At 48.2% G+C, this 19,373-nt stretch overlaps 2 protein-coding genes across 2 annotated transcripts; one reads left to right on the top strand and one right to left on the bottom strand.

Annotated features, from left to right (window-relative positions):
* The first annotated feature begins 5,887 nt into the window (after positions 1–5,887).
* On the top strand, positions 5,888–6,832 carry LOC125509514 (calmodulin-like protein 2). Its single transcript, XM_048674496.2, has one exon. It carries the CDS (start codon positions 6,121–6,123, stop codon positions 6,655–6,657), a length of 537 nt encoding a protein of 178 aa, XP_048530453.1. The 5' UTR covers positions 5,888–6,120; the 3' UTR covers positions 6,658–6,832.
* Positions 6,833–15,421: 8,589 nt separating this feature from the next.
* On the bottom strand, positions 15,422–17,047 carry LOC125507089 (uncharacterized). Its single transcript, XM_048671783.2, has 2 exons — positions 15,853–17,047; positions 15,422–15,740 (listed from the first exon to the last, which is right to left on the bottom strand). The coding sequence occupies exons 1-2, from the start codon at positions 16,548–16,550 to the stop codon at positions 15,584–15,586; spliced, it is 855 nt and encodes a 284-aa protein (XP_048527740.2). The 5' UTR covers positions 16,551–17,047; the 3' UTR covers positions 15,422–15,583.
* Positions 17,048–19,373: the final 2,326 nt, after the last annotated feature.

Here is a 19,373-nt window from a genome sequence, read left to right on the forward strand (position 1 = left end):
ACTTAAATGTGCTAGTCATATGCTTCATGATGCTCCCTTTATATTTCAACTCTTATTTTTTTATGTGAGCATCATTGACATCATCATGCCTAGCTATAAAGGCATTAAAGAAAAGCGCTTGTTGGGAGACAGCCCAACATTTTTACCTACTGTTTTTGTGTGTTCACATGATTATGATACTGTAGTAATCATGTTTTATAGCTTTTGTTTCAATAAAGTGCCAAACAAGACATTTGGGATGATCTATGGTGATAGTTGATTTGATCTTGCTGAAAAACAGAAACTTTTGCGCTCAGGAAAACAATTCTCATTTCTAACAGAAGTGTGATAAAATACTGATTATTTTTGTGGAAGATTAATAAACAAATTTCCTAGGAATTCCTAATTTCTCAGGATTTTTGGAATTATAGAAGTATTCGAGAGTTACATATTACTATAGACTGTTCTGTTTTTGACAGATTATGTTTTTTATGTGTTGTTTACTTATTTTGATGAATCTATGAGTAGTATCGGAGGGTATGAACCATATAGAAGTTGGAATACAGTAGATATTACACCAATATAAATAAATAATGAGTTCACAACATTATCAAAAGTGGTGATTTTATTTCCTTATACTAACTGAGTTTACGAGTTTTCTGTTGAGTTTTGTGTTGTGAAGTTTTCATGTTTTGGGTAAAGATTTGATGGAATATGGAATAAGGAGTGGAAAGAGCCTAAGAATGGGTATGCCCAAGGCACCCCAAGGTACAACCAAGAGCCTAAGCTTGGGGATGCCCCGGAAGGCACCCCTCTTTTGTCTTCGTTCATCGGTGACTTTACTTGGAGCTATATTTTTATTCACCACATGATATGTGTTTTGCTTGGAGCGTCATTTTCTTTTATTAGGATTTGCTTGATGTTATTTAGAGTAATATTTTGCATCTTTTACTTCAATAAAAAGGTCAAGTATAGCCTTTACCATGCTTATTTTTCAAGTCTATATGTTGCTATTTTAAAAATAGAAAGTTTGCTGTTATGTTTTGAATATTTGTGAATAGTCAGGACATGATAAAATCTTGAAATTTTTACACAATGAGTAAAAACAAATTATCTACTGTGTGGTTATTTTTAAGAATTTTTGGAGTTAGTGAAGTATGATTCCACTTGCATTCTTTACAGACTGTTCTGTTTAGACAGATTGCTGCTATGTTTGCATATGTTTACTTATTTAATGATTCTATTTAAGGATAGGAGTATTAAATATGCAGAGGTATTTAGTACGCAATGTCAAATTATCATTTTAGTGATTTTCTACAGTAGAGAATGATAAGGTTTTGCGTTGATTTATACTAACTTATCTCACGAGTTCTTAAGAATTAGGGTTGTTTGAGAGAGACCATCTTCATCCTACGCCTCCCACGGATTGAAAAAACCTTAGGTCATCCACTTGGGGGAAATTTATTATTGTCCTACAAACCTCTGCACTTGGAGGCCCAACAACGTCTACAAGAAGAAGATTGTGTAGTAGACATCAACCACCACCACCCGAAGTCCTCCACAGGGGATGAAGCAACTAGATCCTCCCTGCCACCATCCCCGGCGGCCACACGGCGTTCCGTCACCCCCCACCGGTGACGGCGAGGGAGAGGAGAAGAGGAAGGGAGCCATCACGATGGGCTAGGTTTTGCGTCGCCCATGCGGAGCCAAGGGACGGAGGTCTCTCTCTCTTGAAGAGATCTGTTCAGTAGCACACAAATTCATGTTAGATGAATTATTCATGACGTGCATAGTCCCTTGTTATTTAATTGTTTTTGTATTGTTTAGGTGATAGCCCTTTTGAAGAAACTTCCAGTGATACTCACGTCCTCGATTTTTAACTACTCAATTCACTTTTCATTTAATGAAAGGATAAAGCCATGCACGTTGCTTGAAAAGAAATTATTTTCTTCCTGCTTTAAGCCTAGATAAAGCCGCACACGAGCCACACGTTAGTCAGGTTGATTGATGTTTCGTTTGCATCTTCTCTTTCCGTTCTTCTGTTAGCATTTTTCACTTTTCACTTTCAACTTTCCTGAAGAACAAGAATAAGGAATATGATATTAAAAAGGCAAAGTTGAATGGTTATTCAACATCACCTTTCTTGAAGAACAAGAACATGTGAAACAACCCTAGTTGATGAGGATATGGCGTCCGAGCCTTGCCAACTAGGCAAGGGGCGGGCACACCATCTCTAGATGGGCCGAATCAACCACTCGGGCCAGGGCTCCAATCGGCCGGCCCACCATCCAACGGGCCATGATAATAGACGTCCATCGGCGTACAACATGGCCCGGGCCAATCCGATGACACAAGCCCACCTTATTAGCCGACCCGAGCCATGTAACCCTATCTCGACCAGCTATATAAAGCGACAGGGACATTTCTGGCAGGAGGCGTTCTAACACATCCGAGAGCCTTCAAGTGATAGGGTTTTGCACCTACACCTTCTTCCTTAGCTGCCACTGCGGCTAGGAACTTGTAATCCAAGAAACAACTCTCTTCGACGATCTTCCCTATTAACGACGAGCACTCGAGCAATACAACCATCATAGGCAAAATTAGGGTGTTACCTACCGGGGGAGGGGACCGAACCTGTGTAAGCTGCTTGTCTCCTCTGCCACAATCTCGATCCGCCACTCTCACCCATCCGGAAAAATATGTCGGCACTTGACGGTACTGCCGGTCTTAGAACACCGACACTAGGGCCGGCCCCCATCACCCCATCTTTCTCCCTTCTCTCCTCCCCGTCATCTGGAGGCACCTCTGGGAAAAGCTGAAGCGACATTTGCTTGGTGGCCCTTTTTTCCTCAGAAGATGCGGAGTCTTGCGGGGCCACTAGGCGTCGACAGAGGTGAGGGTTCAATCTTGAGAATTAATTGGTGCAGAGGCGGCACCGAAGCATGGTGCCAACTATCAAGGAGGTGCATGTGTGTCGCGTGGTGCCAATTATCACGGAGGTGCGGGTGCGCCACATGATGCCAATTATCACATAGGCATGGACGCGGGCTTTATCGACTGCGCACTAGCATTGAATGCTCGGTGGTATGATGGCGTGGATACGGTGGTCAGCTGCACGTGGAACCACAAACCTGCATGTTGACAAGTGTTGACTGTGGCGGTTGGCCAGATGTGACTCCATCGCGAGTGCAGATCTAGACTCAAGCTGGTCGCGGCGTACGCGCGACAATATAGTGGCGTGGGCTGCAAGGTGTTACCATGGCACTCATGGATACCACCAATGAGACGGTGGTGCGACAGTGACAGAAAGCGATATGATGACATCTTCTCTTCCGATGAAATCTCCTTTAGCTAGCCAGTTTTGTGTGAGAAGAGGTAGATTATAATGTTGGCAATTGAGATCGAGGCTGTATTTCTCTCTTGGTAAGAACCATGATTTAGTCTTTTTCTTAGATTAGGCACAATAGATAGATGTGCTCACGCTGTATTATTTGTTGAATGTGTTGGCTTAAAATTTTGCTTTGGGGTCGGTGCTTTGGATTTGGTTAACCAGTCGGGCGAGCGATGATTCCTTCTCAAAGACATTGCCTTGGAATCTTATGCCATTTGTTACCTTAATCATTGGACTATAGTCCATTGTCATAGGTTTTCCGACTTTTCATAGAATGCATAGATTTTACCGCCAGCTAATCTATTGTCCATTGTGATTTTTTTGGCCTGTTTGCTCGGCTTTGATTTGGGCCGTTATTTTTAACAAATAATAGTAGTAGTATTTGACAATGTTTGTGCATTAATCGACGTAGAGGCCTTTATTTGTTTTAAAATAAATAAATATAACTTCATATTTCAAATTTCTAAAACACAAATGCTGAAAAGGAGCGTGAGACAAACATGCCGTCCCGGAAGGTTTGTGCGAACTAACCTTTGTTGCCATGTTTTCATCTAGCCTATCGATCTATATGCACCCGCTAGCACACATAATTAGCACGTCAGTCGCGTGTAAACACCTCAGTCATAGTGGGCGGTGGTGGAAGCACGATCAAGCATTCTCTCGTGTCTGTGAATCAATTTGTGGTTGGATGGTATTCCCAGCCGATCAGGGTTCAAATCCCGGTGCTCATATTATTTCTGGATTTATTTCAGAATTTTTGGCGATGTGCTTTCAGTGGGAGGAGACGTTTCCGTCGACTATGAGGCACCTACGATGACTTCGTAAGTCTCAAGATGATATGCCAACTCAGTCTCTCGAAGGTGCTCATAGGGATAAGACATGTGTGTATGCGTGTATGTATGAGCGCTTGCGTCTGTATTGTGTTAAGAAAAAATATTCTCTCACGTCTGCTGGCGCAAAGACCTACACTACTGCTTGGCTTGGTCGAGTCCAGTGGCGGAGCTTGAAAGAAATTTCAGGAGGGGCGAAGAAATCTCAAACGGGCTGCATAGCACAAAGCTTCAAATATGCTCGCCCCAAGTCATCTCTTGGATTACCTGGATATTGTCAAATTTGTGGACGTAGACACGTAGTGTTGGACCCCGCTGCAAAAATTCAATCCCTCAAAGTAGGACTTCATTTGTCTGATGGCCTTATTGTTGCGGCATCGAAGGATGTGGTCCGTGTTGCTCAAATTCCAGCAACAACAGAGGAGGCTGAACATGTATTGCTTCTGTTTGTGTTGGTTTGTCAACTTTACATTCAACTGAATCGCCTCACTTTTTTTTTTGAAAAATACATAAATTGTTTTCCCTCAAGAATTGTATTCACCGTTTTTCTGTGAAGGACATTTTCTATTCAGCACAAAATCCATGACCTAATTAGAATTTTCCCCAACTAAGAAAGAAAATGCAGAATTAAAATACTCTAAATTTCCACAGTTTGTAGAGTGGGGAGACAGAGAGAGCCAGCGAGAGCAATTTGTTCACCAGCTCACTTCGGAACTGCGCGCGGCGCCGGTGTTGCCTGATTCTGTTTGCGTCCGTGCGGCAGCAATGAGAAGTCAGGACTCAGCAGATAGGAGCGGAGATGTCTCTGACCAGCAACGACCAATCCCTAGCCGTTCGGCGTTCGCCTGCCAGCGGCCAACCTCCACGCCGACAAGCCACAGCGGCCGCCGGCCAGTCCGCCGGTACGGTGCCCCATCCCCACTCTCAGGCGTCAGCTGTCACAGGTCAAACGTGAAATCTTATAGCACGTTTGGTTCCTGGGCAAGCTCTTGCCTTGCCTCGCAAAGCAAAGAAGCTAAGCATTTGGTTCCTCGGCAACTGGTCTCCTTACCCGCAGTTTCCAGATTTTTCTACGTTTGTGTGAGCGAGCCGATTTGGCTAGCCTCCGTTGGCAAGGCTAGCCTTGCCCGACAAGGTGAGCGGGCGAGAGATCCAAACACTCCCTTAATTGCTCTCGCTCGCTTCGCTGGGTGCAACGAGTAGATAAGAAAATGGGCCTTGTGGGCTGTAAAAAATGGGCCCAGGTTCGCCCCCACGAAGCTCCGCCGTTGGTCGAGTCCACCACGAAATCGGGTCAAGAGCTCGCCAGCCAACTCACCAACCTTCCTTCACGCCGGTCGCCGTATACCACCAGGTCATATATCTATCGAAATCAAATCAAAAATCAGTCGCAAAAAGAAAAATCAACCAGGAGGAACCCGACAACGGAAAGAGTAGCAGACGAGCGGATCCACCAGAGACGAGACGAAAGCGACGTGCTAGGGAAAGAGGAGAGAGGCTGCGTGGAATTCCAACGCCAACCCCAACCGAGAATGCGGTCGGGTCGCCGGTGCGCCATGACCAGACGACGTCGACCCGCCCATGTTTCCACGCCGCGAAGCTCCCTCGAACCCCCCCGCGCGCGCGCACGACAACAAGGCACGAACCGGCGACCGCTCGGTCGGTCCGGCGTTTCCACCACGCCTCCCTGCTTCCGGGAACCTTCCTCGCTCCCGGCTTTCTTCCCAAGTCCCGGCCGTCGTCCGTCCCCCCTTCCAACTTCTTTCCCGCCTTCTCGCGAGGCTACCCGGGACTATATATGCAAGCCTTCCGGCTCGGCAAATAGCATCCAGCACGCAGCGACAATTCTCATCTCGGAGGCGAGCAAGAAGCAAGCACCAAGGCAACCAGAGCGGAGGAAACAGGCACAGACAGAGTGACATGGACATGGAGATGACATCTTCCTCGGCGCCGGCAGCGTCCTACTTCAACTTCTCCGTGGCGCAGGCCGTGGTGACCATCTCCATCAACGTCGTCCTCGTCTGGCTCTCCGCCCTCGTCAAGTCCTCCACCTCCTCCTCCTCCTCCGCCAGCCGCCGCTCGGCCGCCCCCGCGCCGGAGCCGGAGCCAGCGCAGCCTGCGCCGGCGAGTGGCGCCTCGGAGGTCGACCTGGACGTGGTTCTCGGGGTGATGGGCGCGGGCGGCGCCGCCTCGGTCGGGTTCGAGGACGCGGCGGCGCTGTTCGAGGAGGAGGAGGCCACCGTGGAGGAGGCCGCGGGGGCGTTCCGCGTCTTCGACCGCAACGGCGACGGGTTCGTCGACGCCGGAGAGCTCCGGAGCGTGCTGAGGTCGCTCGGGTTCACCGCCGGCGTCGCGGCCGCCGAATGCCAGCGCATGATCGACGCCTATGACGAGAACAAGGACGGCCGGATGGACTTCCAGGAGTTCCTCACCTTCATGGAGAGGAGCAGCTCGTGAAGTGGCCGCCGGCGTCCGATCACCGATGATTTGCTCAATTCGTTTGTTTGTTCGTTCGTTCTGCTTACTTGTCCTTTTTCCGGCCCGAATGGAGCCGAATGGTGCACCGTGCACACAATCTCGTGTGTATTTTAATCCGATTCTTTATACAATACATATGCTTTCGATGGGATTATGTATATTAGCCATGGAGCAAATATTTAGAATATTTTTATCAAATTATTTTTGGCATATCGGTCTTTTACGAGATGGTCTTTACTTAACTTGTACTATAATCTTTATGATATGAGTGAGACACATATTTCTTTTGGAAAAGGAGGACATCCCTGTCCTCTGCATGAGAAGGATGCATATTATCATGCAAAAAATAATAATATAGAATCTTTTCACCAAATTATATTTCTTGGATGAATCATATATCGGCACGGTTCTACCATTGCATTCAACTTTTGCATTACATCAACTTTATAATGACACAAAGGCCGGGCCGGCTCGTCATTTCAGCAACTAATTTCTTGACGAATGTCATGTGTTCTTCATCGTATCACGATGTGAATAGTCTCTGCTTGAAACAGGAATATGTCAACAGTCAACTGCAAATGATGTATCACCACGTAGCGTTGACACTATCTACATGGCTGGAAGCCTAGAACCATCTTGTTTAATTCCGTTTTGGCTCGCTTGTTTAATTCTGTTTTGACTCGCTTAACGTCCTATGACATGTCCATGTTCGTGATGAATTACTCTCTTGTGGAAAAAGGGGATAAACATAGAAGAAAGTTTATGTGGAATAAGAATCGCATGGTTTGATGGACGAGGGTGTGTATAGATTCTACTAAAAAAGGAGGCTCGGGTGCGAAGAATATTGGAAAATAAAATATTGTTCTCCTTTTGAAATGGTGGTGAAAGCTTGAGGCTCGACCGGCGATCTGGCTGCGTATTAGTAAAGCCAAATATTGTAGACATAAAAAATTATCACATCGATAAAAACTAGGTTGTTGATTCCCGCTTGTATCACGAAATTAAAGATTTTTGTACGATTATTAGGCGTAGACTTCTCTTGCAGAAAGGCGATATTGCTATATTATGGGAATATGTTATCTTTTTTTGCGGGTCATGGAAATATGTTATCATTCACAATAAAAATAATTTGAATGAACATTATCCTGATCTTTATAATATTTGTCACAACCAGGAATAGAAATGTACTGTCGGTGATTTGGAAAATATAACCGTACTTTAGCTTTTCGTCGCATATTGTCTTGTCACCTGATTTACTTACGCGGTGTGGAGGGAGGCCGGGATGACAGATGAAGTTGCATCCATACCTAGAAATGATGATCCTGGTAAGATTTCCTAGTTCATGAACAAGAAAGGTGAGTTCACCACCAAGTCGATGTACCAGCGGCTGGGAAATTATGTTTCTGGTGCTAAAGATCAGGTTTTCTTATGATAGTTTCTTCAAAAGGTTGTGCTAACTAGAGAAGTTATGTTCCCAGCTAAAAAAAACTAGAGAAGTTATGAGGAAGGAAAATGGTCTGGTAATCCATTTGTTTGTTTTGTGATCAGATTCAAACTGCACAACACTTGTTCTTTATTTGTTCTGTTGCTAGAGTTGTCTGGCGAACAATAGGTTTGATATTTAGCACTGAGTGTTGTCCCAATAGTATTTGGCAATTCTATGCATGGTGTCATTTGTTTTTCCCGCCGGAGAGAAATTCTATATTGTGGGTTTGGTTAATATTTGTTGGGCCATCTGGCTCTCGCGCAATAATGCAATCTATGTGAAAACATTGATCAAGTCTCCATTTGAATTTGTCTTTCCCGCATGCTCTTTTTTTATTTTACTGTGTGGGTCTCTAGAAAGCTAACAACGCGTCGAAATTGAAGGAGATCGCAGAGATGCTCAAGATCAACGCCATCCACTTTTTATGCCTCTACCAAGGATCTATTCAAGGCACATCTTGCTAGTGGGGTCGCCGACCGATTGAGGCTCCCAAGATGGAGATGAAGCCGATTGTTTTGTTAATGATTCTATTTTGTTACTCGATATTGTGTCTGGCGGTCTTTGTGAAAATCCGGGGTTGTCTTTTGCTTGTCCTTCTGGATTCTTAGTCTAGGTTGAGTGATAACATGTTTTCGCCCCATAATGCACAGGCCAATTGTGGATGTGCGCAATGGATTTCTTGATGGTGCCTCGAACTCACTTCTTTCCATTTCCTGCCCCATGTACAAACTTTTTATATTTCTGTCATGTAAGGTAATGGAAATGGGAAAGCCCAATTAAAAATGGAGGTAAATCGAGGAAAATATTCAAATATTAGTTTTGAAATTGAGTTATATACAATAACTCGTTCCCATGAAAATAGAACTCGTCCACCACGGCACCTTTTTTTGTTTATAAAATTCTGGTCTCCTTTTTCATCGTATGACTAAAGTTGTTGCCTTCTTTTTGTTGGCTTATGCAGAACATATATGTACTACCTTTTGGTAATGGTGAAAATTCCAACAACCCAACGTATTTCCTTCAACAACATCCCACTCAACAAATGAATTGTCTTTGCCGCTCTATTTACATCGCACATAATTGAAATGAGTTTGGACTAAAACTTTATCCCACAATATCTATTGAAGCATGCTACGCGGGATATGGCATACCATACACATTGTCCCTCAATCCCTGTTCATGGACACAAGGCTATAATTTAAGATACAAATTTAAACATCAGGTGCTCCAATCTCCAAGTACAAACCTTCTCTCAGACAAATGGAACTTAGGATTAGCAGTGAAGTAAGTTGCAACGATTCCTCGGAAAAAGAAGTAAGTTGCAACGAGGTTGTCACACTGTAAAGCACTAGAACTTGCTGTTGAGGTTGCGGTATACTCAATTCTCCGAAGAAAGATTGGAGCCACGTCATACAATTAGCAACAGCCTTGTATTTCTCTTTGTTTGCTTGAGACCTTGAGTGAGAAATTGAAGAAAACAAGGACGGCCGGATGGACTTCCAGGAGTTCCTCAACTTCATGGAGAGGAGCAGCTCGTGAAGTGGCGGCCGGCGTCCGATGACCGATGATTTGCTCAACTCGTTTGTTCGTTCATTTTGCTTGCTTGTCCTTTTTCCGGCCCGAATGGAGCCGAGTGGTGCACCGTGCGCACAATCTCGTGCGTATTCAATCCAATTCTTTATAGTACGATATATGCTTTTTAGCACTATATGATGAGATGGAGCAAATATGTAGAATCTTTACACTAAATCATTTTCCTTTGACGGGTTCTATCTTTAGCCATGGTTCTATTGTTGTAATCCAACTTTTGCCTTGCATCAAATTTTAATGACATGGAGGCCGAGGCACTTCGTTGTTTCATCTAAGGGCATCAGCAGTGTATAGAGGCTGTGCTGCCTCTATCCTGGGCCCAGCAATGCTACATCTGCGTAATTTATTTACGTAATGTTACATTGAGGCTGATTTGGAGGACTATCGTTAGTCATTAGGGGCGCGCGGGCTCACCTTGAAATCAGGGGGAAGTTTTGATTGGTGGAGAAAGAAAAGTACGTAAGATTAACTAGGATTCATACGTAGGTGTAGCATTTTTTATCCTGGGCCCCACTTCCAGCCTCTAATCAGATCTAAAAACCACGTAGTGTGTAGCATCACATGTTGACTCTAAGGAATGGACCCAAAATAGAATAAACAATGAAGAATGCGTTGATCAGTTTGTATGGCCTAGCCACGGCCATACACTGACTAGTAGGACCATGTCGTTGTTTAATCCTTGGAGGTAGCCTCCAAGGCTTGCGTCGATGCCAAGCTTAAAAAACTTAGAGGCAATGTCTGCGGTGTGTAGAGGCGGGCTTCAAGCCTTTAGAGGCAGCTATAGAGGCTGAAAACCATTACATTGTGGATGCTCTAAGGCTAACTCCAACGCGCCGACCTACTTGGTCCATGTACATCTGTTTGCTACAACCATTTGAGAATTCGGCCAGTGACTGAGCACGTCTACCAATCCTAAGTCATGAATGAACGGTGGTAGGATGAACTATGAACTACAGATGAACACAAAAAACTACCCAGATTTGGGCCACCTTCTTAGTGTAATACCCTACTCCTGCCTTGTTTCTTATTGCAATGGTAGAAAGCTACAATGTGTGTTTGTTACAAGATGAAAAGGTCGACTCTCGGTGAGGCTTCGGCCTCCCCTATATATATTGTCAATGGACGACCTGCCCGAGGCCTTTATTGGTCGAATATACATTGGAATAGGCTGGTCTAGCTTGTACTGGTGGCATGGTTGCCCATGGCACGCTTGTACGAATGATGATGACGTCCTCCCGGGGTAGTGTGTTACCCCCCGATACTTACCCGCCTCCTTGGGTATACGTTGGGTGGCAGCGAGGTACTGCCACTGTAACAATTTTGGCAGTGGGTGAATCTTACTGTAGCCGTTGAGGATGACTTCGTCCACATGGGTCCTGCCGGAGCCCATGCGCAAGGGCTAGTCATTCAACCTTTGTCCCTTCTCTGACGCAGGCAGCAATGTTCCTTGGTACGGGCCATTGCGCGGCCTCCAAAGTCAAGGCCCACTTCTCCCGAACGGGCATGTGGTGTGTCAATGCGGCCTCCCGGGAAGATATCGCGAAAGGCTCCCCTGGGTTAGTCTATTTCCATGTCTCATACTGTCCCCCGATGACCCAGGTCATGGTCCAACGGGTGCATCAGGGTCTTCAAAAGATATTCCCCTCGATGGAGAAATATCCATGCCTTCATCGTCAAGGTTCCTCTTACCAGATTAGTAATACCCTGGTTTTACTTATGCCGACAGTAGCCCCCGGGCCCGTTACCCGTCTTAGCGGCTGCTCGGCCCGAGACGGGGGATGGGGCCCTGCCGCTCCAAAGCCTTGACGCATGGCGGCCGGCCACTCATGAAGAGACCGGGTGTTGAAGACTTTTTCTATATTGCACTGAAGGATGGCTTGACGTGCGTTTTTGTCAGACCATAGGAGCGCCTTGATTACCACCCACGCTCGCGGCGCGTCCTTGGGAAGCGGAGAATGTGGGCAGTAATTGCCGAGAGGCAGGTGGTTTCCCTTCCGTTTGCCCCTTGGTTTATAAAGGTGAGGTGCTAGAGCATTATTAGCTTGTTTTGTCGTCCTTGCCCCCAACCATTATCTTCGCCATCGCCACAACTCTTCTACTTTTTCTCGCATCTGCCCCCATCCAGGATCTTTTTCCATGGAGTCTCATAGATCCAAGCCCACCGTGGATAAGGGGAAGAAGAGCAAGGAGGCGATGGTGCCGCAACCGCTGGAGCCGGCCCTGCACGAGTCGGCGTATGCGGATGCCGATAGCGAAGGATCTTCACTTCTTGGTCGGTGGTCATAGGCGTGAGTGGGGGCGCATGAAGCCGATGTCGGCAGGCAACCAAGGAGTAGATGCGAAGGTGGTTCCCATCTTTGTCAATTTCCTTGTCGCCGGTCTGGTGCCTCATTACTCTGACTTCTTCTTTGCGGTTCTGGAGCACCGTGGGCTTCATATGCTGCATCTCCATCCAAACGCGGTGTCGGTCTTGGCCATCTTCGCCCATTTTTGTGAGGGCTTTGTCGGAGTGCGACCGTCGCTGGAGCTTTTCCGGCATTTCTACTCCTCCCGCCTGAACTCCATGAACAGACAGATCTCTGGATGTGTGACCTTCCGCCTTGCAGTGAAGAAGGCGGATATGAGTTATATCCCGGTGAATTTGTACTCTCATGTGAGAGAGTGGCACCGGAACTGGCTGCCGGTCAAGACTCTGCGTGGCTCCCCTTTGCTACGTGAACCAGAGTCTCCCCCGCCTGTGATTAAGCGCCCTGGACGGACAAGTTGTGTTGGCAAGGCCTTCGACCCAGTTCACCAATGCGTTAAGTTGTTTGCGGTGTGGGGTTTGGATGGTCGTATGGTGGCGAGCAGTTTCGCTCGCCATTGGATTTCCTCTCTTCAGTTCCGGAAGGAGCCGACCTGGATGCTCGCGGGGAAGGTGGACGGCCAACGCTTACACTGAGATGCCCTCCCGGGTGAGAATCTATCATGGGTGGGTTCAATTTCGACGGGGCCTCGGGCCTGCCACCTTCGGTTGGGATGCTTCATAACAGCTAGACCCATGATGTCATCCTAAACAGGATGCCGATGTGTGACAGGTGGGGTCTTGTTCTCGTGGGTTCGGTGGACCCCGAGAGGTCGAATCCCTTCTCACCGCAAGCGGCCTTGATCGGGCCCAACTCTGAGGGGGTAGCAGAGGATAAGGAGGACGGAAATGACTCTGAGGGCTCTTTCAGCACCCCAGACAGGGGGGGGGGGGGCGCACCTCCACCACCCAGCCGGAAACGTGCCTTATCTCCCGTAGCCCCCGGCTCTACTACCCGAGCCCAAGGATGACACTGCGCTGCCAGCACCAGGTAAATGTTGAGTTTGCTTTTTGGTTATTGGGACACTCTTGCTCACTGTTGGTCTTTGTCTTTAGTTCTTCGACCGGGGACGATGACGTGCCGAAGGTGATTCCTCCTTCAGCCACCAACACATCCTCGGGGGATGTTGTGGAGGTTCCGGCAGCCCCCGATCCTGGAAAGGCTCGTGTTTTACGGGACCATGCCAGTGGTCCTGTTGGAGGGCCGGACCTGAGCTTTTCCTTCCGCCATGACCGGCTCAAGAGGATGGACCGCCAAGGACAAGTATGTAGATTATTCCTTACGGGTGTAGGCTTTGTATCCCTCAAGTTGTTTTTAACTGTTGCTTCGCCATGCGTGTAGCCCATCTCGCCCCTGTCGCCCGCCGAAGAAGGTGGAGCGGGTGCTGACGAAAAGGACGACCGGTGAGGATGATTTGGCCTCGTCACTAGGCGCGGAGGTGGCGAGCTACCTTGCCGCGAGAGGATTGCAGTCGGAGGTGGGGAACGCGGATGTCTCCTCGCGTGCTTCCCCATCATCCATCCCAGATCCAAACATCATCGTGGTAGCAGGGGCCGAGGCCGGTGACCCAGAGGCAGGCCGTAGGGCTGAGGATGTGGAGTCTTCCAGGGAGGCTGCCGAGACGCCTGGAGCGGGGCAGATCCCTTTACAGCAGAGAACCCCGTGCAAGAAGATGGCTCTGAGGCGGCGACGGCCCCCGATGGCTCTGTTGGAGAGGACGATGGTGCCGCTTGAGCCAAGGAGAAGAGTTCCTCCAAGAGCACCTTGACACGAAAGGCCCCCGTTATTGGGTCTATGGGGGGCTCCTGGACCCCGTCGGGTGATGATGCCCCGGGGAGTGCCGCCGTCCCAAACACCCAGGCCCTGGAGGCCCCCGTTATTGGTCTAGGGGGGGCTCCATCCGGCAATCCCTCAGGCAGCGGCACCCCTACTCTTTCAGCACTAGCAGGAGGTCACCCGGCAACCTGGGACTTGAACAATGAGTGGGTTGGTTCGACCACAAAGAACCTAACCATCTGAGTTATATTCAGTTCGCGAAATGGTCAGATTTTTTACAAGCTTCTTAACCGGCGCTTTACAAAATGAATATTTAGCAATAGGTGGACATAAAATTTACTGAGCAAGAGAGCAATGATTGGATTTCAAGAACAATCTCTTTTGTTGTGAAATAAGAGATTATTGCCGTGCCACAAAATAAAACAATACAAAAACATATAGCAAAGGAGGAACATACTTGAGACAGTAAAGGAGAAATGCCTCATATGATACTCTTTGCACATAATCAGAATGGAAGCCAGAAGGCAAAATGCATGAGCAGCGATGAAACAATAATGGCCCTGTTTGGATACTCTAACCAAGGTTAGAGTTAGAGTTAGTTTCTAACTCTAGACTAACCCTGAACTAACTCTAACCAAGATGGTTGTTTGGATCACAGGGTTAGATTGACAGTAAATGCATTTTTTCTCACTTTCTAGCCGGATTTGGTGTGGCCTTGAATCATAAAAGGTTGACGAACAACAAATACTCACTTCACATCGCTCTTAAAGAAGCCTAGGTGCAATCAATGAAGACTCCACAAATAAGTGAAGCCTAGCCGCAACGAGGGGCGCCGGTCGAGTGGCTTAACAGCGACTGGGGCGCAAGAGACGACGCCGTGGCTCGAGTGGATGAACGGGGAGGGATGCCGCCGTGCCGGAAGGAGCAGGATGGGGGCGGGGGAAGCGGTTGCGGGATGGGGGCGACGGGCGGGCGTGGCGGGGAGCTGTGGGACGGGGGCTGCGGGGGCTGCGGGAGCGGCGGCGGGATTAGGGCGACGGGGCGGGGCGATTGGGGCGGCTGGCTGGTGCGGGAGGATGAGGTACTAGTGCAGGAGAGGGTATTTTTTTAATGGGACCAACCACATCTAACTCCAATTAGCACCTCCCCACCGGGTTGGATTTTTTTGCCAGGTTAGAGCAACTAACTGCTATCTAACTCCACCTGTTTGGATCCTCTAAGGTTAGTTTAGCCTGAACTAACCAACTCTAACTCTAACTGCAGCATCCAAACAGGGCCAATGACAAGAATGAGCATTACTTGGTGCTGGTCTACTTGATGTTATTCAGTTACATTCTGCCATGATTCATCAAGGCACAGTAGGGAGTATCCCGACCTTTCTCTATGATAAGACAGAACTATAACAAACAAATCGGGAATCAGACTCAACAGCGAGTACACTGAATGAACCTGAACACCTGACAAGCAAATGGGCGTCAATCACCTTGCATGAGCAGATCCTAACTGGCATAACACTACACAGAAAAGCTCAACATATAACCCCGCCAGTAATTTTTCAGTTCATATATAAGCTCACTTCATCGCGAAGTGAGAACAGATTTTAGTTACATCATCAGCGTTGATGCATGATTACATTGAAAGCATTAGGAATAAGAATATTGTTAAATAATATTCTCATTTCCAAAGAGCAGTCTAAATTACGGTGGAGTTATTCCTTCTTCAGTTTGACACTCCTTTTCCCTTTCCTGATTGAATCTTGCACGCGCGAAATCCTCACTTCAGAATCCTGAGCTCTTATTTTCTTCCACAACTCTTCATAAGACTTGGGTATAGTGTAATACTCATGAAACATTAGTCTAGTTGCCCTACAGGAGGAGAAATGCAAATTATTAGATCATTAATTAGAGTTATCACGCTGAATGCATGTTGTTGCTAGAGAGAAGGTAGTAGTAGTAGAAGTTAATTAAGAAGTTGTACCATTCACGATGATTGCAGTAGGTGAGAAGATGATCAGCGATGGTGAAGGTCCGGACGGATGGGCGAATCTTCTCCTTCACGTCATGGACCTGACACAACGTCGTTGGCCACTCAAATGACTGGCTGCTCAGGGAATGCATGACGACCGGATCCAGGAGTGGCACAGTGAGGTAAATTGAGTTGCTGCTGATGGAAGGAAGGTTCTTCGCCTTCACGGACAGGCACTTGTCCATGGATACAAACAATGCCCGGTCGCCAAGACTGCTTACTGGAATCAGTTCCCAGTGGCCAAGGCTTACATCAACCTTGAAGATCACAATGACATAACGTCGCCACTCCTCCACATCATGACCCACCAAGTTCATAGACTTGACAACAAGTAGCATGTGGCCATCGGACTCCACAAGGTAGTAGCTGCATAAAAATGGGTTGCCAAACTTAATTGGAACATGAGCAACGACAGGGCCAGGGCCGAGTGGTTTTGGAGCGTAGACTTGCACAATCTGCCTTGAAGTCTGCAGGAAACCGTAAAGCTGGCCTTGGAAGGGCAAGGTATTGGAAAGATACATGTCCTTGTGAATGACCTCCCAGCTTGAGTGGCCCGCATCAGCACTGAGCACCACAGGTGACCAAGGGAACCAGGCCACAACGACAATGGAAGTGGTGGATGACACACTGCTACAAACGGCAGCGTTCATGCGGAGCACGCAGTTGCAGTTCCTGATCAGCTTTTGGTAGACGGGGACGAGGGATGGGAAGTCGACCACGACCCGCGTGAAGCGGTGGAGCACGCGGATCGTGGTTTTCTGCTTGTGGAGCAGGATGACAAGCCCATCAGTGAAGCCAACGATCCTGTGGCGCTGGAGCTCGGGCAGGCGGATGCGGAGGCACCTGGCCGTTCGGTTCTGGAAGAAGGTTATCTGGCAGGCGTCATCCGGGCGGACGGCGTCGCTGTCGCAGAGCGCGACCCAGTGGACCGGGCGGAGAGATCGTATCCGCAGGGTGGGGTCTCGCGGGCTGGGCGCGCAGGCGCACCACCCCGAGCAGACCACGCGGAAGGCAATGTAGTCCACCACGTCGAATTCCAGCACCAGCGCGGCGAGTTGGTGGTCTATGTCATCCGGGAGGGATGCCCAGCCGGTCACCTGCGCCGGAGCGGGGGAAATCCGACATTTGCAGGGGGGAGAAGGGGAAACGACGGGCCTTTACGCTTCCGGCCGGCCGGAGCAAAAGAAGGCGCCTTTCTCCCCATCCCGCACCTCTGGCTTGTTCGGATGCGTTGCTCTCGGGGGCCCCTCACTCATCGACCGGGGCTAAATAGGCCTCCTCCGGCTCCTATCAGTCTGCAACTCGGCCTCCTCAGATCAGTCTGCGATCCCAAATCGGAGGAATTAATGGATCAAAGGGGGATCTGAGCGGAATCGGGTGGAGAAATAAGAACCTAGCGTGGACGTGGCCGCGGCTGCTGCTGCCGCCGGAGTAGGGTGGAAGGACGCCGCTCCCAATCCTGAGCTCCCCACACTTTTTCTTTTCATTTCGCGATATCTTTCAGGTACTCACTCCGGTTCTTTTTGTTTGCATATAAGATTTATCCAAAGTTAAAATATCTTTACTTTGAGCAAACTTATAGAAAAAAATATCAACATTCACAATACCAAATCAATATTGTTAGATTCATTATGAAATGTAGTTTCATAGTATATATAATCGATATTGTGGATGTTTATATTTTTTAAGTTAAATTTGGTCAAACTTGCTGCTGATGTTCGTCTTTCCTCCTAAATTGCTCCGCAGGAAACTTTGGATCTCGGGTCTTCCGGATCGGACGATGGTGGCGCTCAACATCACACTCCCACTTTGGGCTTCGTCTTTGAGCTTGCCTTGGTTAGGGTGACCAGTGGTTCCATTGGTGGTCCGTGTGGGCGATGGCAGCGGAGTGGTGGTGCTCTGTCTTCGTGATCTTGGCTCAGCCATGCCTTTGGCTGCGTTGATGAGTTTGGGATGGCGGTCGGGTGGTGGTAGTGCGGCCTGGTTGGGGTCGACGGTGGTTTGAGCTCTTCTTCGGTGGTGTTCTTCTCGTGTTCTTGCTCCTGCACTCCTGGGTGTGTTCTCTGCTAGGTGATGCCAAGCGACTGCGGCGGTGGCACACATGTGTCGTGGCGCTGTCTCGGTCTTGTGTGACCTTTCGAATGCGCCCCACGACACATGTGGTACCGTGGCGTTGTGCAGTCTCGGATGCGCGGAGCCTTTCGATTGCGTCGACGGTGCAATGTCATGGTCTTGTTTGCTTGGCGATGCTGACTTCGCCTGTGGCACACAGGCGCCGTGGCGTCATCTCGGCCTACCGTGACCTTTCGAATGCACCCCCGGCACAGGTGGTGTCGTGGTGTTGTGCACTCTCGGATGCGTGATGCCTTTCGATTGCATCGATGGTGCAGTGTCTTGGCTTGGTTCGGCTGGCCAATGCTGTTCGATCACATTGGTGGTGCATTGTGTTGTGCTGGGGTGTGTCTTCCCTCTTAGTTCTCCCATGTTTGTATGTTGGGCTTATGTTTTTTTGACAGAAAGACTGTAAGGGAACCCCCTACAGTATAATTGGTGCAACAAACCCAAATTGCAAGTACCATGCCTTGAACCTGGGTGGGTGGGAAGGCATCAGACCCTTCCCACCACTAGGCTATGCCTTAGTCTGCATGTTGGGCGTATGTTGTTTTTTGCTTTATCTATTCTTTTGTGTCCCCCTGTAATTCTGGTTCATTTCAACCCATCTTGCAAAAGGTTGCAAAGCCTTATAGGCAAATGAATATAATTCAGGTGGGGGAGTTGCCCCCCCGGTGAAATTCCAAAAAAAACTTGGTTGAGTTTGACTTGACAAAAATCTAATACGCGAAGTAAAAAGGACCGGAGGGAGTACAGTACAAATCCGGATGCATAAGCGGGTCTCGCCGCACTCTCGGGCCCACGTGCAAGCAAGATACCATCACAGTATATCTGTATGTATACCTGTACCTACTTGTTGTTCTTTTACAGCGGAGGGCCTTTCGTGCATCATTACTCCTGTATAAAGGATGGTGGAGTATCAGTCTCCCTGAGCTCTTTGTGGGCGAAGGGCGTCTCCCAGCCGTCTGTCCCGTGGTGGGTTGCCACGAGGGCAACTCAGGGGCTACACGAGCCGTTTCATCTATCCGAACAGTAACGGAGTCGAATACACTCAGGTTCAGGCCTCTTGAAGAAGTAAAACCTTACAATGCTTTGTTTATATTGATTGTGGACGGGGTACATAATACAAGTTGATCTAGCTTGAGATTGAGTATGAATGAGTTGGAATCTACGGTCTACAACACTGATTTTATATATATACTGGCGTACTTAGGGTTACACATAGGTCTATCTAAAGATAAATGTGTTGAAGATTGCGTTTGTGCCTTGGAGTATGCGCCAAGTCTTCGAGAGATTCCATCTTGATTCCTCAGGGGCCTGACAAATCTGACCCATTGGTTGGTCACTTGAGGGGCCTCGGC

The sequence above is a fragment of the Triticum urartu genome, chromosome 5A (genome assembly GCF_056163025.1).
Source record: "Triticum urartu cultivar PI428250 chromosome 5A, HENAU_Tu73, whole genome shotgun sequence".
Classification (NCBI taxonomy): domain Eukaryota; kingdom Viridiplantae; phylum Streptophyta; class Magnoliopsida; order Poales; family Poaceae; genus Triticum; species Triticum urartu.